The 24636-nt window shown below is 42.9% G+C and overlaps 1 protein-coding gene and 1 long non-coding RNA gene across 3 annotated transcripts in view; both read left to right on the forward strand.

The window, feature by feature from the left end:
- LOC135042599 (epidermal growth factor receptor kinase substrate 8-like) overlaps positions 1-24636 on the forward strand; it is a 421293-nt gene that overhangs the window by 346664 nt on the left and 49993 nt on the right. For both annotated transcript variants that reach the window (XM_063955034.1, XM_063955035.1), the window contains 2 exons: positions 2109-2207; positions 2354-2439. In XM_063955034.1, the coding sequence (XP_063811104.1) occupies positions 2109-2207; positions 2354-2439 (185 nt within the window). The remainder of the gene's footprint in view (positions 1-2108; positions 2208-2353; positions 2440-24636) is intronic.
- On the forward strand, positions 2449-7172 carry LOC135042657 (uncharacterized). Its single transcript, XR_010235748.1, has 4 exons — positions 2449-5331; positions 5865-5919; positions 6111-6171; positions 6774-7172. It is a non-coding gene; the product is annotated as an uncharacterized LOC135042657 (long non-coding RNA).

Below are 24636 nucleotides of genomic sequence, written 5' to 3' on the forward strand. Positions count from 1 at the left end.
TTACCAATTCCACAGGAAGATCTTTACTGGCAATTATGTCCAAAAAATACAGAGGCACCTGTAATGGTGGATTCCAGTGGGGACGAATTCATATTGTGTGCAGAAGATGATGTACACACTGATGGGGTTGATGAATTAGATGATGTTGACGATGACGTAATCTTGCCTATGTAGAGCCAGTTTATGTACGTAGAGATAATTACCAGCAATTTTAATTGCCCATTGGCAGCTTGTTTTGTGGGGGCTCAAACAAATCAATCATTTCAGCCACAAGTGACAGTCCTTGTTGCTGAAGTGATTGGTGTGTTAAACTGTGCATTTCCTGTTTAATATATGCAATATAAACCCTAATGGGTGGGAGGGCAAGGACAATTCCATCTTGCACCTCTTTTCTTTGCATTATGGGGGTAATTCAGACCTAAACGTAGCAGCAAATTTGTTAGCGGTTGGGCAAAACCATGTGCACTGCAGGGTGAGCAGATGCAACATGTGCAGAGTGAGTTAGATTTGGGTGGGGTGTGTTCAAACTGAAATGTAAATTGCAGTGTAGAAATAAAGCAGCCAGTATTTACTCAATAGCACAGACACAAAATAACCCACCCAAATATAAATCTCTCTTCAAATGTCATATCTGCCACACCTGCAGTGTACATGGTTTTGCTCAACTGCTAACAAATTTGCTGCTATGATCAGGTCTGAATTATCCGCTCATCACTACCCGCTATGCACTGTATAACGAAGCATTGCTGATTGTCTTCTTGTTTAGATGACAATCATTTTCATAGCTTATTAAACTGCCACTCTGTCTGCTACTGCAGTGCCATTCTGTTTCCTAGATGTGCCATGTTGAAAGTTTAAATGCCACATATTTGTGCCGCCCGCTACTGTCGCTTAGCTTAGTAATCCAGCTACCTCGTGCAACCTTTTTGTCCTAAACTGGATAAAAACAATTTTCAGAGCTGTGAGGTGGTCAAAATTTAGTTGAACTGAGTGGAAATGAACGTTAGTGAGGATAGTAATACTGTAAGAATAAAAACAGGTCCAAATTATGTGATTTTAGCTGTTTTTGTGATTTTCTTTTAGAAAAATACAGATCCAAAACCAAAACTAAAACACACAAGGGTGGTTTTGGCAAACCATATCCATATCCAAAACACAATGGAGACAAAGATCCAACTTCAAAAACAAAACACTGGGGTCGGCGCACATCTCTAATGTAAAATGCAAAAATGTAAATGAGAACCATATCCAGTGAATACACAGTATAATGATGGTGTTGAATGCAATTCAAAGTACAAATAAACTGCACCGTGTATAATATGCATCTAGCAAGCAGCATAGCTTTCCTTAAAACTATATTTAAACCTTGGCATAGACATTAAGGGGTGTGTTTACAAATGTGCGGGTTAATAGAAGTGGAGCTGTCCATAGCAACCAATCAAATTCTAGCTATTATCTTATAGAAGGTGCTAGAATAAGTAGAATCTATGGGCTTCATCTCCACTTCTATAAATCTGCACTTTAGTAAATATATCCCTCTGTCTGAAACTGGTTTGAAACCCATTTTGATTTTATTTCTCCTGCTCTGCAGCAACCTTTGTTGCCTTCGACTAACAAAACTAATATCTATCCAAAAGCTGGGTGTTGTGTGATCCTTTTTATTATTGTGTTATTTTTTATAATTCCTTAATTTATATTGTGGTAACAAATTCAACAGTGCTGCATAATAACGGAAAAAATACATTGCATATACAGTGATGATCAACAATCATAATATACTGTACGTATAATGAAAGAAAACATAAGTGGATCATGTCTACAATATATTTGAAGAAGATATTGTTCAGTAGCTCAGCAATATTTCTATGATACTGTAGTTTGTGATTTATATGTAAAATCCGGCTTATTATTACATATTAATAAATAGACCACATAAGTGTTCACTGTAGATAATAAGTTTACCAGATTGAACAGTAGAGGAGCCACATACACTACTGGAGCAGCCACCTAATACAACTGTGTAAAGTCAGACCCCCATGATAGTGTACTGAGGCCTTTTTTGTTACTGTTTCAATAAACAGTTTAATTTGCTCAATGTTTTCCTACAGGTATTGGATCAGAGCAGACAATGGTGGATGGTTGAAAGTGATCAGGAACAGCAAGGCTTTATACCAAATAATATACTGGAGATCTCAACTAATGATCAGGTATATCAATGTGTGATCGGGATAAGTGGGAATGGGATGATTTAAATAATAGACTATATGGCTATGTAAAAAAAATACAAGTAAAGTTAAATTCAGGACTGTTAAAATTCAGGACTGTAAAGCTAATCTATTATGTTGCACAACAGGTTTCAGTGGATTTCTCATTACTACAGCCTAGTTCCAAACCAGAGGAAGTGACAGCATGGCTACGGGATAAGGGCTTCTCTAGGATGTAAGTTAACTGTAAACTCGTTATTGTATAATCAACTTTCTCTTATTAGTGGAAATTTACTAAACTCCTGATTTAATTTTAGATTGCATTTTCAGATGAAAATGCAACTCGGTAATTTACTAAACTCTAAACACAACAGTGTTGGTCCAATTTGTATTGATTTTAACAGTCAACAACATAAATACATATTAATACACCATTGATCAAATGCGGCTGTTATTTCATACAACATGGGAATTTACCAAAGATTCGCATTTACAAACTCAAACATAAAAGCTTAACAACATCCGCAAAGGGGCGCGATTCAAAAAATTTAGCTTTCAAAAAGAACTGTTTTGGTTTGGCGTTTTTAACATGTTTGTCAGCTTACCCATTAATTACACCTGAATTCTGATGCCTTTAAAAGGGGACTAAGCACATTATTCACTTTTCCCTCTCAAAAATGGTTTCTGTCCTTTGCTGCAGTAATGTGCTGGGTGCTGTGGGATTCCTGAGACAGCCACCAGTGTGGAAGAAACCAGGGGCAAGAAACTGACCATGGTCAGCAGGTTGTGCAGGTACCACAGAGGCTGCGCAGGCCTCGTTTAGTGAGGGGGCATTTGAACTTAAACACATTAGCAAATGACCAGGTCATACAGATGTTTCAGCTCAATATAACATTTTCCATCTGTATGACTTTGTCAAACTGGACCTAGACCCTGAGAATGCTCTCTCTCTGTCTCAGGTCTGCATAAACTCCTGGCTGTATTGCACCTTCTGGCTACTAGCAGCTTTCAGGCTGTGTTTGGTGCAGTTATTGGGATGTCACAGCCCACCTTTTCCAAATATTTAATGCAGGTGATGTACAGTATACCTTACACCCTCATATAAATACTTGCACTTTATGACTACTGATAGCTTTCACACTGTCTGCCAGTTATTTGGATCACCCCCCCCCACCACCTTTTTTTACTTTCTCACACAGGTGTTCGATGCTTTGCAAATCCATATAGATGCCACTATCTGCTTCCCTAGTCAGGAGTCATAGTGGCATGCAGTCAGGGTAGTTTTTTATCACATTGCTGGCATGCCCCATGTGCTAGGTGTGATAGATTGCACACATGCACATCTGAGGCCACCTAGGGTCAGGCAGTACATCTATAAAAATAGAAATCAAGACCAGTCTACTAATGTCCAGGTGGTTTCTGATGCTAAAACTTAAAATTGAGTATTGTTGTGGGTTAACCTGGCAGATGTCCTTCATCCTCAGTCAGTCATCCTTCTATGAAAAATTTGATTCCTGACAAATGACAGATGAGTGACTGTTGGGTATGTAACTATATATTTGGCTTTTGTAATGCAGACACAATAACCACTATGTAAACAATGCTACTGTATATATTCCTTCTATAATATCTGTGTTTTTCAGGTGATGCAGGGTATGGCTGTTTCTCTTGGCTTCTGACTCCATTTTAATGTCCTGATTTTGCTGCTTAACACAATTACAATCATGCACATAAAGTCACTTGGACAGTGATAGATATTTTGTTGTGCTGAAATCTCAGTTATGGTGTCTGGATAAGTCTGCTGGCCTTTTGTTGTATAATCACTTAAAGGAGACTAAAATTGTGTTCTGCTGCTGTTTTCTTTATGACATGTGTTTGCAACAACATCTTCCACATGATGTTGAAGAAAATAGGAGTTAGTATCATCTGGCGACAGTTGGAGTACAGATGTAGGGAGGCAGGTAAGGCAGCAAGTAATAGAAAAACATTTTTCTGGTAAGTATATTTCTACCACTGTAATGTCTTATTAAGTGTAACTATAGACTCGTCCCTTGGTGTTGATATTCTCCCAACAACAGTCTGAAAAACAATGATTCATATTACACTACATCATAACAGATATATACTGTATGTTTATGTCATACATTAGTCTCACAATATCCTATGTGTAATCTTTTACATTTTTAAAAACCTTTCATCAATTTGTATGTGTACAATATATTTTGTTTGAATCACATACACAATATAAACGTGTTTACCTGAATAAGTAGGTGTTTCATTTAACATTCCTTTTCTTACCAAAAAGACTTAGCCTAAGGGTTTTTTAATTTAGTATTTAGTGGAAGTGAAGATGTGGGGCCTAAATTTAGCACATCTACGATCAGCCACACTGAAATGCGGGGGCACACAGCACAGGGCTAGTCCGTCCCGCATGTCAGGCCCTAACCCCCCCACACATGTACAAAAGCATTGCACGACTTTAAATAACATGTTTTGTTGTTAAACAAATGGACACAAATTACTGAAATCATATTTCTGAAACACGTTTGTTTATTTTTTTTGGCTGTGTTATTTGCTTTAGTTTTCCCCCCAAAAAAATGAAGCTGTTTTTTAATAAAAGACATGGCCTTAATAGGCCCTACACACTTGTCGATGTAACTGAAAGTTATGAAAGATATCATTCATTAATGAACGAGATAGCATTTATATCTTTCAGTGTCAGGGCACCAGCGATGAACGATGCGCGGCACCATGCTCGTTCATCGCTGGTGCCCCGTCGGCTGTGCATGCAGGCCAATATGGATGATCTCGTCCATATTTGCCTGCACTTGTATGGAGCCGTGTGACGGGGGGAATGAAGGAACTTCACTCCCCCCGCCACTGCCTCCCACCCCGCCGCCGGGTCGACCGTCTGCTGTATCGGCGGTCGGGCAACTCGGCAGCGTATCGCCATGTCTGTATGGCCCATAACAGCGACTTTGATTGGGAAAAAAGTTAACTTTTTTTTTCTCATTACAGATTGAGAAATCTCTTTTTTATTTCCCCTGCTGCGCTCTGGAGCTGGACCGTCCTTTTTCAGTTGCGTCTTGCATATGTCCGTAAACGGGAGGATCACCTTAGTGGGGAGGTAACTGGTGAGCTAAGGGTGTTGTCCCTCCAGTTGTCACTCCAGCTTGGATGCACGCTTTGTTGTGCTATTAGGTGATGTGTAAGTTTAATTACAGTTGTGTTCAAGGGGTCCATTCATGAAGCAGTGAAAAGAGTGGAGAAGTGAGCCAGTGGTGAAGTAGCCTATGGCAACCAATCAGCAGCTCTGTACAATTGTATAGTATGCAAATTATAAATATCACTTCAATGCTGATAGGTTGCCATGGACAACGTTTACACTTGCTCACTTCCCCACAGTTTTCACTGCTTCATGAATAGACCACCAACTCTCTAGAGGCTGCTGTGTGACTCTCCATAATGCGGGTGATGCTCTGTACTGTCATTTGATTGTTGTCCAATATGTGTAGGTAGCTTTGGTGAAGCCTCTGATTTTCATCCATGATGCACTCAAATGTGTCTATCATCGGCTATTGTCCAGTCTTAATATCTCCATTGTTTTTGCAATTTGTGTAAATTGTGTATTTTGCCTCCTTGTGTTGTGTCTTAATATAGGTAGGTGATGGGCCAGGCTCCCAATGAATTGCTTCTGCCTCCACAGACAATCAAGGTCATTAGCCTGCTGGGTGGTCCAGCTGTTCCAAAATACCTGTTCTTCGGAATGTGCTTGTGGTGGTGTTGGGATGATTTGGGATGCAGGTGTCTCTGAGTTGGTTGTGTACACATATGTGTTGGTGTTTTTGGAGGTAGAGAAATTGGCTGTAAGTTTAAGGCAAATGTTTCCTCCATTTGTGTTTTCAGATCTTGTCTTGCCTGGTTTTCCTCAAGAATGGGGTCCATTGTAATGAATTAGCAGTTGTGTGTAAGTATGTATTTTTATTACCTTTTACTAATGCTTTAACAAACCTAAAGGTGAATTTCACTATAACTTCAAACAAATGTGAAGTGGTAATGTTGGCAATAGCAACCAATCAGAATCTAATTAACATTTATGTAGCTGCTTCTAGAATATAATAGATAGAATGTAATTGGTTGCTATGGCCAACTCCACCAGTATCTAAAAAAAAAAAAAAACACTCCTTAGTAAATGTACTCCACTGTTTCATTTAGCTTTAAGTGGGTGTGTGTGAAAGTGAATACATATATATTTCTGGTGGAGGGGATTTCGGCTGACAATTTTCCCACAGCAGCAACCCGCCACCCAGAATGAGGGCAGCGGTGTGTGCACTAAGTGGACCCTTGTGGACTTGTTGCACTTAACCCAGTATCTATTTCCACTATGGGTGTCATGGACACCCGCAAGTGGGAATAGCCCTGTTGCACTGCTATTCCCCTTTCAGCTTTGTCACCTGTAGTGATTCTGGTGTCAGTATCCTGTCCACCGGAATACCGACAGCTGCCAAATTAAGCAAATCCCTGAAAAAGTATGTGTACTAATGTGTTTGTGTTAATTTTACTAACCAGGCAGCTGTGGTGAGTGTGGTGAAATTGGCAGGGGACTGTCCAAAAGATGTAGTCGTGGCCTTGATGACACCTCTAAGATGCGGCATCGTGGTAGAGACACATTGGCCTGCTTGTGACAGCTGACTTCCGCTTGTGTGTTGGCGACATGTGTGTTGGCCTGGCTGACACATATGACTTGCGCTTCCTTGGAGGAGACACATGTGTGGAAGTACCTAAAAAATATGGACAAATTAAAATTTTGACTCAATTTGTTTGAGGAAAAAAACAGAAACACTAATGTACTTACCAGCTACTCCATTATCCTCCGCTTCAGGCTGAGTGTGGGCACGGACCACTGTTGTAGTGGAATTGTGGATTGCTGTAAATGGAAATGTAACATGTGATTACAACACAATTAGTTACTGCAAACATTGACACATTGCCAGTATGTCAGTGACATTGCTACAATGGCAAGCAACTTTGTTTAAAAAAATAAATAAAACCAAATATTTTTGACATAACTGATTTTCCCTGTACTTATTTTTTTGTTATATATCTATATATATATATATATATATATATATATATATCTATATATCTATATACTCGTATACAGTCAGCGCCGGCACACTGGATGACTCCCAGGGCTTACTCAGGTCTGGCAACCCCCATATACTGTATACAACAAAAATGAGATAGCACTCAGAGATATGTCGTGAACAAATAACAGTGTATTTACTCCAGCAAATCATCGTTTTGGGGATGTACTCCCCTTCATCTTTTCTGATGAAGGGGAGTACATCCCCAAAACATTGATGTGATGGAGTGAAAACACTGTTATTTCTTCATGACAAATCTCTGAGTGCAGCCTCAATTTTGTGGCATATATATATATATATATATATATATAGACAACGGATACAGAGTGCGCTAATAGTACAACTGGTTAATAATTGATTCATTCCAGATTCAAGGGCGGGACTTCTCTTGAAATCTTTTCCCCTTAAGGAAGTTCCTGATTGGGGCCTATAGAGAAACCCTCTCACCAAAGAAATCACCCGACAAAAAAAGGAATTTAGTTACAAGAATTCTTAATATAAAATAATATTTAATCCATAGTCATAAAATTGACATATTATAAAACATAAGATAACAATTATATGAACACACATCGAATTGCTTTAGGTGTTACAGGATAATCCTCCTCACCTTAACGGTGTGAGTTCTCGGAGTAATATCGAAGCAAAGGGACAGTGTACAATAATTGTAAACCCTACGCGTTTCGTCCACTCGGACTTCTTCAGGGGTAAAATATGTCTGGGTGAAACAGAATAAATGGAAAATTGTTTAAGGAATGAGAGGATATATGTATAGATTCCATCAGAGGTAGGTATGAAATGATATTTCAGTAGTGCTGCTGAATTCTAGCGCAGGAAGGGTATTTTTGTTGTTTGCTTTTTATATATATATATATATATATATATATATATATATGTATTCCATAGACAAAAAACCTTACGGTTTCACATGTAATGTATCATTAAGGCTTCTTACACATGATCTGGTATTTCAGAAACCTGTTGTAACTCTTCCACTCAAACTCCAAAAAGCAATGAAATTCCAATCATTAAATGCTGACGTGTTAATGGACGTGTTCCTTGCGCAATACCGATATGGTATGCCATCACACCCTGTGGGTAGGTGCAGATTCACCACTCTCACAGAGTGAGATTGCTTTCACTCACACAATGGTGGAGCTGCTAATTCACAGACTTGTGTTTGGAATACACACATGCAGTCTGTGCAACTGAATGTCTGAGCAGTGATGTTGTGCACCCATCCCACTCAGTGCCCACACCCATTCCACTCAGTACCCACAAGCATACCACTCAATGCCCACAACCATCCCATTTGGTCACCACAACAATCCCACCTTGTTCCAACATCCTTCGCACTCCATACATCTATCTCATTTAGTATAAACATTTAGTTTCTTCAAACATCTTGGTTAATTGCTAAAACTATATTACCCCATCTTTGGTCTATGCATCTACACTTACTTCCCCTATACACCTCCATGCTGCTCTGTCTTCCCCAATGCCTACTGCTGTGTTCTCCCATCTGAACTAGTCTGCATTCACTTATCTGCACCATCTGTCTTTCCCCATCTGTGCCTTGTCTCTGCACTACTCAGTATTTTCGTCTTCAATGTCACTCTGCCTCCTCCCATACATGCCACACTGTCTTCTCTCCAATCTGCACTAGTTTGCTACCCATCCGTGCTAGTGTTTTCAACCCATCTGCATTGTTGCCCCCATCCGCACCACTCTGTCTCCCTTCCCATACTTGCTGCTTAATCTACCCCCTATCCATGTAGCTGACATTGCCAACATCCCAAAGGTAAGTTCCAGTGGTCACTGTTAGGGGGGTAGTTAGGCCTAGCAGCCCACCCAAGGATTAGTCCTAGCTGCCACCCCCAAGCCTAGGTAAAAATTCTTACCCCTCCATTGTTGGGACTGTCTTCCCCTCATCCATGCTCCTGTTCCCCCCTCATCCATGCCACTGTTTCTTTCCATCTGTACTGCTCTCACCCCTCTCCATCTGTGCTGCTCTGTCCCCCACACCCACACGGCACTGTCCACCCATCCACAACACACCATCTCCCCACCATCTGTGCCACTGGTTTTCCCTCATCTACACTATTCTCTTTCCCCCCTCTGTGCCACTCTTTCCTCCCTCTGTGCCACTCTCTCCCCATCTGTTGCACTCTCTTACTTCACCTGTCTGTGTTTTTTGTCCCCCCATCAGTGCTGCTTAGTTTTCCCTATATCCACACATTTCTGTCCCCCCCATCAACACTGCTCTCTCCAACACTGTCCCTCCAAACAACACCACTCTTATCACATCCAAGCAGCTTTGTCTTCTACTCAGACCTTCAGTTGCATAGACTGCTTGGGCCAAATGTAATAGAGTGAGAGTTTCAGAAAGTGAGAGATTTGGTAAGGATTTTCAGGCTTTTTTTAAAGTGGCAATCATTTACACAGCAAGATCAACCTGGTTTTGCAGTGTAAATAATTGCCACTTAAAAAAAACCCGCAAAACCTTACCAAATCTTTCACTTTTTCAAACTCTTACATTTGGCCCCATGCAGTGGTTAAAGTGGTCCTAGAGAGGTGGTGGAACTTACCCCCCCCCCTCCCTCCCCACGGTTCCCACGCAAAAAAGGCATTGCGTGCACCGCAAAAAAGGGGCGTGGTCTCAAAAAGAAAGGGGCGCTATCACACAATAGTAATAATGCCCACAGTAGTAGCACCTCATAATACACACAATGCCCACCGCAGTAGCGCTTCTTATACAATGCCCACAGTAGTAGCACCCCGTAATACACATAATGCCCACCGCAGTAACGTTTCTTATACAATGCCCACAGTAGTAGTGCTCCTTCTGCAATGTCCACTGTACTGGTAGTGCCCACAGTGGTAGTGCCCCTTATATAGACCCCATAGTAGTGGTGTCCCTTATGCAATGCCTGCAATAGTAGTACCCCTTATGTCCCCAGAAATGATGCCCCTTATGAAGTGCCCCCTTTACAATGCCCTCATTAGTAGTGCCCCCAGTAGTAATGTCCTTAATGGTAATGCCCCTGTGTAGTATTGCCCCCAGTAGTAATGTTGCCTGTAGTAATGCCCCAGTCATTTAGCACCCTGTAGTTTAGCCCTAGACTAGTTATGCCCCCAGTGGTAATGCCCCTGCAGTTATGACCCCAGTAGTTTACCCCTCCTTTAGTTTAGCCTCCCAGTGGTAATGCCCCTGTAGTTTAGTCCTCATGTAGTTTAGCCCCCAGTAGTTTAGCCCCCTGTAGTTTGCCCCCAAGTAGTGATGCCCCTGTAGTTACGCCCCAAGTAATAATGCCCCTGTAGTAATGCCCCTGTAGTTATGCCCTCCTGTAGTTTGCCCCCAGAATCTTGTTCCCTTGTAGTTTGCCCCCAGAAGCTTGACCCCTTGTAGCTTGCCCCTTGTAGTTTGCTCCCTTGTAGCTTGCCCCAGTAGCTTGCCTCCAGTAGATGCCCCCTTGTAGTTGGTCCCCAGTAATATGTCCCCCAGTAGTTTGCCCCAGTAGATGCCCCCAAGTAGTAATGCCCCCAGTAGATATGTGCCCCAGGAGTTTGCCCCCAGTAGATGCCCCTCAGTAGATTTCCCCCAGTAGACGCCCCCCAGTAGTAATGCCCCCCACTAGTTTGCCCCAGTGGATGCCCCTTAGTAGTAATGCCCCCCAGTAGTTTGCCTCCAGTAGTAATGCCCTCAGTAGATGCCCATTAGTAGTAATGCCCCCCCAGTAGTTTGCCCCCAGTAGATGCCCCTTAGTAGTAATGCCCCCCAGTAATTTGCCCCCAGTAGTAATCCCCTTAGTATTAATGCCCCCCAGTAGTTTGCCCCGAGTAGATGCCCCTTAGTAGTAATGCCCCCCAGTAGTTTGCCCCTTAGTAGTAATGCCCTCAGTAGATGCCCCTTAGTAGTAATGCCCCCCAGTAGTTTGCCCCCAGTAGTAATGCCCTCAGTATATGCCCCTTAGTAGTAATGCCCCCCAGTAGTTTTCCCCAGTAGTAATGTCCTCAGTAGATGTTCCATAGTAGTAATTCCCCCAAGTAGTTTGCCCCCAGTAGTAATGCCCTCATTAGATGCCCCATAGTAGTAATGCCACCCAGTAGTTTTCCCCAGTAGTAATGCCCTCAGTATATGCCCCTTAGTAGTAATGCCCCCCAGTAGTTTGCCCCCAGAAGTAATGCCCTAAGTATATGCCCCTTAGTAGTAATGCCCCCCAGTAGTTTGCCCCCAGTAGTACTGCCCTCAGTATATGCCCCTTAGTAGTAATGCCCCCCAGTAGATGCACAGCTGCAAATGAAAAAAAACAGACAAGACACAGACCATACTTACCAAGCCCCGCTCCGTGTCCGGCCGCTGCAGTCCTCGGCACTATGGGAGAGACGTCACGTCATAACGTCTCTCCCATAGCGTAAAGTGACAGCGTTGGAAGCCGGTACTGAGCTCCTGCCTCCGGCTACCACTGTAGTGTGGGAGACGGGCACCCGCTGGTAACACAATCTCAGTGGGTGCCCGGCATCTCCTGCAGCGACGGGGACACATCGCCGGGTTAGGTGAGCCGGAGGAGGCGGAACTGCGTTCCGTCTCCAAGTGGAACTGACGGAATTCAGTTCCGCCCCGTTCCAGCTCACTTTAACCCGTGGCCCCATGTGTGTATTCCAATCAGCACACAAATCTGTGAATTAGCAGCTCCATCATTGTGTGAGGGACAGCAATCTCACTCTGTGAGTGTGCTGAATCTGCACTTACCCACAGGGTGTAATGGCATACCACTTCTGTATTGCACAAGGAACACGTCCATTAAGGCGTCAGCCTTAATGATTAGTATTACATTGCTTTTTGGAGTTCAAGTGAAAGAGTTACAACAGGTTTCTGAAATGCCAGATCATGTGTAAGAAGCCTTAATGGGACATGTAAAACCATAAGGTTTTTTGTCTATGGAATTTCATAGCTTTATTTCAATGTATTTTTTAAATTCAGAAATGTAATATTTCACTGTAAGAATAAACATTTGGGGCCAAATGTAATGGAGTGCGATATTTCAGGTGTCTAAAAAAAATCTAATTAAATCACACATTTGTAACGTGCGATTTTTTGCTAAAAATCGCAAATGTAATAAGGTGTGAATTTTTCAGGTAAAAACGTGAGTCGCATGCAATGTTTTGCAATTTTTTAATAAAGGAAACATCTGTTTTTTAGTAGTAAAAAAATACATGTTTTCATTACTTTGTGCACTTAGGGGGTCATTCTGACCCGCAGTTTTTCGCAGCGTAGCGATCGGGTCAGAACTGCGCATGCGCCGTCGCTGAGCTACGATTGCCTCTGCCTGATTGACAGGCAGAGTCAGTTGATGGGCAGGAGGGGGTGAAACGGCGACATTTGCCCACCGTTTCATGGTTGCGGTCCGGCCAACGCAGACGTGGCTGGACCGTGCTGGGGAGCAATGGCCCTCATTCCGAGTTGTTCGCTCGCAAGCTGATTTTAGCAGCTTTGCACACGCTAAGCCGCCGCCTACTGGGAGTAAATCTTAGCTTATCAAAATTGCGAACTAAAGATTAGCAGAATTGCGAATAGACACTTCTTAGCAGTTTCTGAGTAGCTCCACACTTACTCGGCATCTGCGATCAGTTCAGTGCTTGTCGTTCCTGGTTTGACGTCACAAACACACCCAGCGTTCGCCCAGACACTCCTCCGTTTCTTCAGCCACTCCCGCCTTTTTCCCAGAAACGGTAGCGTTTTTTCGCACACACCCATAAAACGGCCAGTTTCCGCCCAGAAACACCCACTTCCTGTCAATCACATTACGATCACCAGAACGAAGAAAAAACCTTGTAATGCCGTGAGTAAAATACCTAACTGCATAGCAAATTTACTTGGCGCAGTTGCACTGCGGACATTGCACATGCGCATTAGCGACTAATCGCTCCGTTGCGAGAAAAAAATAACGAGCGAACAACTCGGAATGAGGACCAATGAGTAAATCTCAGTCAGCATGCTAAAGCTGCGCTGGCCGGGAGCTACTCTTGAAGTGCAAAGGCATCGCCGCTGTGCGATGCCTTTGCACTTCAGCAGGGGGGGGGGGGGGGGGCTGCACTGACATGCGGGGCGGACTAGCCCTGTGGTGGGCATCCCTCGACATGTCTGAGTTCATGATCGTAGCTGTGCTAAATTTAGCACAGCTACGATCAACTCGGAATGACCAGCTTAGCCAGAAGCATGCACAGATCAGTGTGATCCATGCAGGCTTCTGTATGGAACAGTAAAGAAATAGTTTTTAAAAAAAAATGACATGCAGGTCACCCCCAATGACGTGCGGGACTCTTTGAGCCCATCCTGGTTGCAAAAACATTGGAAAAAAATTGACTAGAGGTTCCCCCGTATTTTTAAAATAAGCACCAGGCTCCAGTAGCCAGGGAGGTAATGCCGCAGCCGGGGGACACTTTTATACAGGTCCCTGCAGCCACAGCATCACTCACCCCAATTAGTCACCCCGGGGTTCCCTGGGGGAGTGGGGACCCCTTAAATAAAAGGGTCCTCTCTCCAGGCACCCAAGGGCCAGGGATGAAGCCCGAGGCTGTCCCCAGCACTGTGGGCTTTGGGTGCCAGGCTGATAGTACTTAAAAGTGTAAAAATGAATAATTCAATAAACATTGTCTTTTGTTGTGAAACTGCAGGTCTCCGCAAGCCTCCCACACATGCTGGTATTTGGAGAAATACAAGTACCAGCATGCGGGACAATAAAGGGCCACTGGTACCTGTAGTTCCACAACAAAATAAATATTCAAATAAAGACACACACACTATAACAGTAGGTTTATTAAATCACACTTATACCCTCACACATACTTACCTACTTCCCAGGCCGCCATTCAGGTCCCCTTCTCCAGTAGAATCCACTAGGGTACCTTTAAAAAAGAAAATATATACTCACCAACAATCCGGCGGAGATCAGTCCTCTTCTTTCCAAGTAGGCATCCACAGGGTAAAAAAATTAAATAAAACGAAACAACCCGATCCTCGCAACTAAAGGGGATACATGTTTACAAATGTATCCCCATTCTCCCGAATGCCGGGACCCCTCGTGACTCCTGTCACTGGAGGACCTGGCAGCCAATCAGGGAACACCAAGTAATGGTGCTCTCATGATTGGCTGTGCACTCTTAGACTGTTAATCAGGCGGGAGAGCATAGGCAATAATGGAGGATCGCAATCTTCCATTATACTCAATGCTGGTAACATTGCGGTCTAGACTGCAAGGTTAATTGTGGTCACACACAAGAGTGTCAGGTGCCGTGTGTGTACGTACATTTGTGTGGGGTGCCACGCATGTACATACATGTGGTGTCACTGTATGCGTGTGAGGTGCCAAATGCGCGTGAGTCAGGTTCCGTGTGTGTATGTGTCAGGTGCTGCGCATGAATATGTGTTTGTTAAATGCTGTGTGTGTGTGTGTCAGGTACTGCACATGTATATTAGTGGTTCTGATACTGAACATGTATGTTTGTGTCTGATGCTGCGCGTGTATGTGTGTGTTTCTGATGCTGCGCATGTGTGTCTGATGCTGTACATTTATGTGTGTGTGTCTGATGCTGCACGTGTATATGTGAGTCAGGTGCTGCGTGTGTATAAGTGTGTCAGCATGCGTATGACGAAGTATGTATAGGTGTCGGCGTGCGTATGCCAGTGTATGTATAGATGCCAACATGCATAAGCCGGTGAATGTATAAGTGTCAGCGTGCATTTGCCTGTGTATGTACATCGTGCATATGCCGGTGTATGTACAGGTGTCAGTGTATGTATAGGTGTCAGCATGTATTATGTGTCAGTGTATGTATGTTGGTGCATACCCTCCAACATTTCACACATAAAAATCGGTACAAATTAGAAAAAGGGGCGTGGCCACGGGTAAAGGGGGCGTTGCCAAGCCCCTTTTCCTATACTTTTAATGGAATTTTGGAGAGCCAAAAATCGGTACATACCATAAAAAAAAGTACAGTACCTATTAAAAATGTACAGTTGGTGGGTATGCTGGTGTATGTACAGATGTCAGCATGTGTATGTCAGTGTATGTATAGGTGTCAGCATGCGTATGTTGGTGTATGTACAGGTGTCAGTGTAAGTATAGGTGTCAGCGTGTGTATGTAAAGCTGTCAGTGTATGTATAGGTGTCAGTGTGTGTATATCGGTGTATGTATAGGTGTCAGCGTGCGTATGTTGGTGTACGTACAGGTGTCAGTGCAAGTATAGGTGTCAGCGTCTGTATGTCTGTGTATGTATTAGTGTCAGTGTGTGTGTCAGTGTATGTATAGTTGTCAGCGTGTGTGTCAGTGTATGTAAAGGTTTCAGCGTGTTTGTGTCTGTATAGTTGTCAGTGTGTGTGTATCGATGTATGTATAGGTGTCAGCTTGTGTGTTTCAGTGTATGCATAGGTCTCAGCGTGTGTGTGTCAGTGTATGCATAGGTGTAAGTGTGTGTATGTCAGTGTATGCATAGATGTCAGCGTGTGTATGTTGGTGTATGCACAGGTGTCTGCGTGTATATATCAGTGTATGCACAGGTGTCAGAGCATGTATGTCGGTGTATGTACAGATGTCAGCGTGTGAATGTTGGTGTATGTACATGTTTTGGTGTATGTATAGGTGTCAGCATGCATATATCGGGGTATGTATACATGTCAGTGTACATATTTTGATGTATGTACATGTTTCAGTGTACAGTATGAATAGTTGGCAACATGTGTATTTGAGCGTATGTACAGGTGTAAATGTGTGTATGTTGCATATATCAGAGTATGTATTGGTGTCAGCGCGTGTATGTCGGGGTATGTACAGGTGTCAGCGTACTTTTTTCAGTGTATGTACAGGTGACAGTGTACAGTATGTATAGGTCTCAGCATGTGTATTTCTGTGTATGTACAGGTGTCAATGTATGCATAAGTGTCAGCATGCATATGTCAGTGTATGTATAGGTCTCAGCGTATGTATGTCGGTGTATGTACAGGTGTCAGTGTATGTGTAGGTGTCAGCGTTTGTATGTCAGAGAATGTATAGGTGTCAACATGTATAAGTTGGTAAATAAACAAGTGACAGTGTCTGTATAGGTGTCAGCGTGTGTATGTACAGGTGTCGTGCATGTATATGTCACTTTATGTACAGGTGTCAGCATGCGTATGTTGGTATATGTATAGGTGTCATCATGTGCATGTCAGTGTATTCATAGGTGTCAGCATGCATATGTTGGAGTATTTTTAGGTGTCAGCGTATGTATGTTACTGTATGTACAGGTGTCAGTGTATGTATAGATGTCAGCATGTGTATGTACAGGGTCATGTATGTATAGGTGTCAATGTGTGTATGTTAGTGTATGTATAGGAGTCAGCGTGTGTATGTCAGTGTATGCATAGGTGCCATCATGCATATGCCAGTGAATGTATAGGTGTCAGCGTGTGTATGTTAGTGTATGTATTACTGTCAGCGTGAGTATGTTGGTGAATGTACAGGTGGTGGTGTACAGTATGTATAGGTGTCAGCATTTGTATGTACAGGTGTCGTGTATGTATAGTTGTCAGCGTGTGTATGTCAGTGTATGTATAGGTGCCAGTGCATGTATAGGTGTCAACGTGTGTTTTTGTCTTTTTCTTCTAAATATATTGTCTCCGTGTGTATGTCAGTGTATGTATAGGTGTCAGCGTCAGTATGTTTGTGAATGTACAGGTGAAGGTGTAAGTATAGGTGTCAGCATGTGTATGTACAGGTGTCATGCATGTATAGGTGTCAGCGTGTATATGTTACTGTATGTACAGGCGTTAGCGTGTGTATGTTGGTGGATGTATAGGTGTCAGCATGCATATGTCGGTGTATGCATAGGTGTCAGCATGCATATGTCGGTATATGTATAGGTGTCAGCATGTATATGTCGGTGTATGCATAGGTGTCAGCATGCATATGTCAGTGTATGTACAGGTATCAGCATGCCTATGTTGGTGTATGTACAGATGTCAGTGTATGTATAAATGTTTCTGTGTGTATGTACAGTTGTAGGTGTATGTTTACGTGTCAGCATGTATCTGTCGGTAACGTTATATGCATAGATGTCAAGGTGTGTATGTCAGTGTATGTATAGGTGTATTCATGTGTATGTCAGTGTATGTATATGTGTCAGCATGCGTATGTTGGTGTATGTACAGGTGTCGATGTATGTGTAGGTGTCAGTGTGTTCGCAGGTGTCGTTTATGTATATGTGTAAGCGTGTGTGTGTCGCTGTATGTACAGGTGTCAGTGTATGTATAGGTGTCAGTTTGTGTATTTCAGTGTATGTATAAAAGTCAGCATGCGTATATTGGTGTATGTATAGGAAGTGCTTAAACTGGTCCTAGAGAGGAGGTGGAACTCACTCCCCCTCCCCATGGCGCCCATGGATTAAAGGTGTTGCACAAAAAAAACGATGTGGTCTCAAAAAGAAAGGGGCGTGGTCACACAATAGTAATAATGTAGTAATAATGTAGTAGCACCCCGTAATACACATAATGCCCACCGTAGTAGCGCTTTTTATACAATGCCCACAGTAGTAGTGCTCCTTATGCAATGTCCACTGTACTGGTAGTGCCCACAGTGGTAGTGTCCCTTATATAAACCCCATAGCAGTGGTGTCCCTTATGCAATGCCCGCAGTAGTAGTACCCCTTATGTCCCAAGAAGTGATGCCCCTTATGAAGTGCCCTCTTTACAATGCCCTCATTAGTAGGGCCCCCAGTAGTAATGACCTTAATGGTAATGCCCCTGTGTAGTATTGCCCCCAGTAGTAATGTTGCCTGCAGTAATGCCCCCAGTCATTTAGCACCCTGTAGTTTAGCCCTAGTAGTTATGCCCCCAATGGTAATTCCCCTGCAATTATAACCCCAGTAGTTTACCCCTTATTTAGTTTAGCTTCCCAGTGGTAATGCCTATGTAGTTTAGTCCTCATGTAGTTTAGCCCCCAGTAGTTTAGCCCCTGTAGTTATGCCCCCAGTAGTTTAGCCCCCCTGTAGTTTGCCCCCAAATAGTAATGCCCTTGTAGTTATGCCCCCAGTAGTAACATAGTAACATAGTATTTGAGGTTGAATAGAGGCAAATTGCCCATTGTGTTCAAACTGTTTTTAGTTGTGAGGATTCTACATACTTGCTAAATAATGTTTTATGACTAGTTAGCTACTATAACTCATGTTACCCCCGGATTAACCACGTTGATATTTTAAGTATTATAACCTTGGATAGCTTTTTCATTCAGAAATGTATCCATTCCTTTTTTAAATCCAATTACCGAGTCCGCCATTACCACCTTCCCTGGCAGGGAATTCCACATCCTGATTGCCCTAACAGTGAAGAACCCTTTCCTCCGTTGTATTCGGAACTTTCTCTCCTCCAGTCGCAGCGAGTGCCCACGTGTCCTAAACTGTGTTATTTTAATAAATAATTCCTCTGATAACTCCTTGTGATGTCCCTTTACAAATTTGAAGATATTAATAATATCTCCTCTTAGGCACCTCTTTTCTAGTGTATACATATTCAGCATAGTAAGTCTTTCCTTATAGTCCAGTCTTAGGCCTTTAATCAATTTAGTAGCTCGCCTTTGAACACTTTCGAGTTCACTGATGTCTTTTTTATACAATTGTGCTCAAAACTGAACACAATATTCCAGGTGCGGACGTACCAATGCCTTATACAGCGGCATGATTACTTCCGAGTCGCTTGTCTCAATTCCACTTTTTATGCATGATAGAACCTTACTTGCCTTCTTTACTGCGTTTTGACATTGTGTACGGTTATTAAGCCTATTATCAATGAATACCCCCAAATCTTTTTCCAACTCTGTTTCCCCTAGGCGTTCCCCATTTAATATGTAGGATGCAACTTTGTTTTTAATCCCAAAATGCATAACCTTGCATTTGTCTGTATTGAACCTCATTTTCCATTTAGACGCCCAGAGTTCAAGTTTAGGTACATCATTCTGCAAGGACTCCACATCCAATTCTGAATTAATTACCTTACACAGTTTAGTATCATCTGCAAAGATTGACACCGTGCTTTCTAGGCCTATTTCTAGGTCATTGATAAATATGTTGAACAGTAGTGGTCCGAGTACGGACCCTTGTGGTATTCCGCTGACTACTGGGGACCAGGTTGAGGACTTCCCGTTGACCACTACTCGCTGTACCCTGCTATCCAACCAGCTGCTTATCCATGCGCAAATAGTTTTATAGCTTTTCCTAGGCCAATTAATTTGATCATCAGTCTCCTCTGAGGAACTGTATCGAAGGCTTTTGCAAAATCTCGGAAGACCACATCCACTGCTTTTCCTTGATCAAGATTATTGCTCACTTCCTCGTGGAAGCTAATTAAGTTAGTCTGACATGACCTGTCCCTCACAAACCCATGCTGGTCCTTGCTAATAATCCTAGTGGACTTTAGAATAGATACTCCTGTATGACGTCCCTTAGAATTCCTTCCAATATTTTCCCCACTATAGATGTTAAACTAACTGGTCTGTAGTTACCCGGACGATTTTAGGATCCCTTTTTAAATAATGGCACTACATCAGCTATAATCCTTCGGTACCATGCCTGATCTAATTGAACTATTGAAAATCAAGTATAGGGGTCGTGCTAGTTGTGAACTAAGCTCCATAAGAACCTTCGGGTGTAGTCCATCAGGACCAGGTGATTTATTAATCTTAATTTTGCTTAGTCTCTCCCGGACTACTTCTTCACTTAAACAAGTATCTAACCATGAATCATTACTGTCACAATTGTTATGCTCTACTCCCACCATCAGTTCTTCATTGGTGAATACTGATTAAAAGAATTTGTTCAGTATTTTCACTTTTATTTCGTCATCATTTATCAATTCTCTTAATTCATCTTTTAATGGACCTATATTCTCCTTTTTTAACCTTTTACCGTTTATGTATTTAAAAAACTTTTTAGGATTGGTTTTACTCTCTATAGCGATTTGCTTTTCATTTTCCATTTTAGCGGCTCTTATTGCTTTTTTGCTTTTCTTATTACACTCCTTGTAATACTTGAAAGACTCCTCATTTCCATTAGATTTAAATGCTTTGAAAGCCCGCTTTTTTTATCCATTTCTGCCTTAACTTTCTTGTTAAGCCACATCAGTTTGAGTTTAATACTCTTGCGTTTACTGCCCATGGGAATAAAGTTATGAATATTGCTATCCAGCAACCCTTTTAAAACATCTCACATTTCCGAAGTGTTCTTGTTATTAAACAGAACCTCCCACTCTATGGGGATCATTCCGAGTTGTTCGCTCGTTGCCGATTTTAGCTATATTGCAATCAGTCGCTTACTGCACATGCGCAAGGTTCACAGAGCGCATGTGCTTAGTTATTTTACACAAAAGTTAGGTATTTTACTCACGGCATAACGAGGATTTTTCATCGTTCTGGTGATCGTACTGTGATTGACAGGAAGTGGGTGTTTCTGGGCGGAAACTGGCCGTTTTCTGGGAGTGTGCGAAAAAACGCTGGCGATTCTGGGAAAAACGCGTGAGTGTTTGAAGAAACAGGGGAGTGTCTGGGCGAACGCTGGGTGTGTTTGTGACGTCAAATCAGGAACGAAACTGACTGAACTGATCGCAATGGCTGAGTAAGTCTCGAGCTACTCAGAAACTGCTAAGAAATTTCTATTCGCAATTCTGCTAATCTTTCAATCGCAATTCTGCTAAGCTAAGATACACTCCTAGAGGGCGGCGGATTAGCGTGTGCAATGCTGCTAAAAGCAGCTAGCGAGCGAACAACTCGGAATGAGGGCCTATGTCGTTAAGTGCACATCTAAGCATACTGAAATTAGCCTTCCCAAAGTTAAAAGTAATAATGCCCCTGCAGTTACGCCCCCAGTAGTAATGCCCCTGTTGTTGTTATGCCCCCAGTAGTAATGTCCCTGTAGTTACACCCCAAGTAGTAATGCCCCTGTAGTTATGCCCCGGTAGTAATGACACTGTAGTAATGCCCCTGTAGTTATGCCCCCAGTAGTAATGCCCTCCTGTAGTTTGCCCCCAGTAGTTAGCCACTGTGAAGTTTGCCCCCAGAAGCTTGCTCCTTGTAGTTTGCCCCCAGAGTCTTGGCCCCTTGTAGTTTGCCCCCAGTAGCTTGCCCCCTTGTAGTTTGCCCCCTTGTAGCTTGCCCCTTGTAGTTTGCTCCCTTGTTGCTTGCCCCCTTGTAGTTGGCCCCAGTAATAATGTCCCCCAGTAGTTTGACCCAGGTAGATGCCCCTTAGCAGTAATGCCCCCCTGTAGTTTGCCCCCAGTAGATGAACCTTAGTAGTAATGCCCCCCAGTAGATGTTCCTCAGTAGTTTTCCCCCAGTAGATGCCCCCCAGTAGTTTGCCCCCAGTAGATGCCCCTTAGTAGTAATGCCTCCCAGTAGTTTGCCCCCAGAAGATGCCCCCCAGTAGTAATGCCCTCAGTAATGCCCCCAGTAGATGTGCAGCTACAAAGGAAAAAAAACAGACAAAACACAGACCACAGACCATACTCACCAAGCCCCGCTAAGTGTTCGGCCACTGCAGTCCTCTGGGGGCACGCTCCTTGGCACTATGGAAGAGATGTCATGACGTCTCTCCCATAGTGCGCAGTGACAGCGCCGGAAGCCTCAGTACTGAGCTCCTGCCTCCAGCTACAGGTGTATTGAGGGAGATGGGCGCCTGCTGGTAACACAATCTCCCTGCAGCGACGGGGACACATCGCCAGGTTAGGTGAGCCGGAGCAGGCGGAACTGCGTTCCATCTCCAAGTGGAACATGTGAAGATACGGATTCTCTGATCACTCAGGTAAAGAGTTTAGTAAAGTGGCAACTGCCCTTTATTGTAAATATACACACACAGTACACAATAACATTAACAATTGCAAGCCAGAATGGTATCTTACTTACTAAGTCCCCACAGCAGTTTAGAATTACAGCTGCCTGCAATCTCCTGCTGTTACACACTGGCCGTGGTTCTGTGTCCCCTGGTCGAGGATACCAGCTCACACGGTGCCGCCACAGATTCTCGCCACTGACGGCACCGTACTGCCTAGTCAGTGTCTGCACTTCAGAGGTACATCCACTCTCTGACCCTTCTGTGCAGATCTCTCCCTCAGTGCACGTCCAGTAGCCTTTTGAAACCAGCGGATCCCAACAATGCTTCTAGGCCTCAGCACACTGGAAGCACTATCTTACCAGTAGCTTTCAGAAGCCAAACATATCCTCCCTCTCAGGCCAGGAACTCCAGTGCACTCTCCCAATAGCCCCTGTTTGCTATTATAAGACCTTTGTCTTTCCTACCATAAGGTGACACCACCAGAACAGTTTTATATCAGACCTACTTTCACATGTCCAGGCATGTCCCCTGGGCCACAATAGATGTTAACTAAATTAACCTTACTTAATTAATCTGATTGTATGGCCTGGAATCCATTGTGTGGGGAAGAACGAGGGGGGTGTATGGACTGACATCTGAGACTGGCTGTATCTCCAACAGCAAACACACAGGTTATCTGAGCAGTCACATGGGGGGAACATTATTTAAAAACTATAACACAATAACCAATACATACATTCTGTACAAAACATCAGGCTAGAGATATTATTCCCTGATAAGCACAAACACATATAACAAGAGGGATAATGTTTCACAATAACATGTGATGTCCAGTTCCACAGTTCTATTGGGAATCCAGGCAGCAAGCTGTATAGGTGATAACACAGTTTTTTGTTGCCCCTTTGCACTTACGCACTGAATCCAGAAACAGGCTGGCAAAAAGTACTCCTCATGAGCCAACTGGGACTGGGTCCGTTACAGAACTGATGGAACGCAGTTCCGCCCCGTTCCGGCTCACTTTAACCCCTGTGTATAGGTGTCGGCGTGCATATGTCGGGGCATGTAAATGTGTCAGCATATGTATTTTGGTGTATGTACAGGTGTCAGTGTACAGTATGTATAGGTGTCAGCATTTGCATTTCGGTGTATGTACAGTGTCTTACCAAAGTATTCACACTCTTTGCATTTTCATGTTTTCTTGCCTCACAACCTGGATTTAAAATGGATTGTTTAAAGGTTTGCATCATGTCATTGACAGAACATGCCTTCAGCTTTGAAGATGTTTTTCTTTATTGTGAAGCAAACAAAAAATAGGACAAAATAACAGAAAACTTCAGTGTGCATAACTATTCACTCCCCTAAAGTCAGTACTTTTTAGAGCCAACTTATGTACATATACAGTACATTTCAGTGTACGTATTTCGTTGTATATACAGGTGTCAGTGTACAGTATGTTTTGGGGTATGTACAGGTGTCGGTGTATGTATAGGTGTCAGCAAGCGTATGTTGGTGTATGTATAGGTGTCAGCGTACGTATGTCAGTGTATGTTCAGGTTTCAGTGTAAGTATAGGTGTCAGCGTGTGTATGTCAATGTATATATAGGTGTTAGCATGTGTATGTTGGTGAATGTACAGGTGTCAGTGTATGTATAGGTGTCAGCGTGTATATGTACAGGTTTCATACATGTATATGTGTCAGCGTGTATGTCGCTATATGTACAGGTGTCAGCATGCGTATGTCGGTATATTCATAGGTGTCAGCATGCATATGTCGGTGTATGCACAGGTGTCAGCATGCATATGTTTGTTTATGTATAGGTGTTAGCATACGTACGTTTGTCAGTGTATGTATAGCTGTCACCATGTGTATATCAGTGTATGTATAGGTGTCAGGTGTGTATATACAGGTGTTGGTGTATGTATTGGTGTCAGCGTGTGTATGTCAATGTATGTACAGGTTTTGGTGTAAATGTAGGTGTCAGCATGTGTATATACAGGTGTTGGTGTTTGTATAGGTGTCAGCATGTGTATGTCCGTGTATGTATAGGTGTCAGCGTGCATATGTCAGGGTACGTACAGGTGTCTGCGTACTTATTTCAGTGTATGTACAGGTGTCAGTGTATAGTATGTATAGGTGTCAGCATGTGTATTTCTGTGCAGTAAAAGTAGAGAAATTAGAGATATCTAAAGTAAACATTGAGATGTCTTGAAGTTGGACCCTATTTTAAGAGATGCCCTCCCCAAGGGATCACAATTGGTTTTTAAGAGGGCTAGAACTCCTAAAAATACATTGGCCCCTAGTAGTTTACTGTTAATTACTGAAGAAAAATGTTTGAGCAATGTGCATGGATGTTTTCCATGTAATCATTGCAAAACATGCCAATACGTTAGTAAAGAAAAAAATAAAATTTGGGATGCAGATAAAATTCAT

The sequence above is a fragment of the Pseudophryne corroboree genome, chromosome 2, assembly GCF_028390025.1.
Source record: "Pseudophryne corroboree isolate aPseCor3 chromosome 2, aPseCor3.hap2, whole genome shotgun sequence".
NCBI lineage: Eukaryota > Metazoa > Chordata > Amphibia > Anura > Myobatrachidae > Pseudophryne > Pseudophryne corroboree.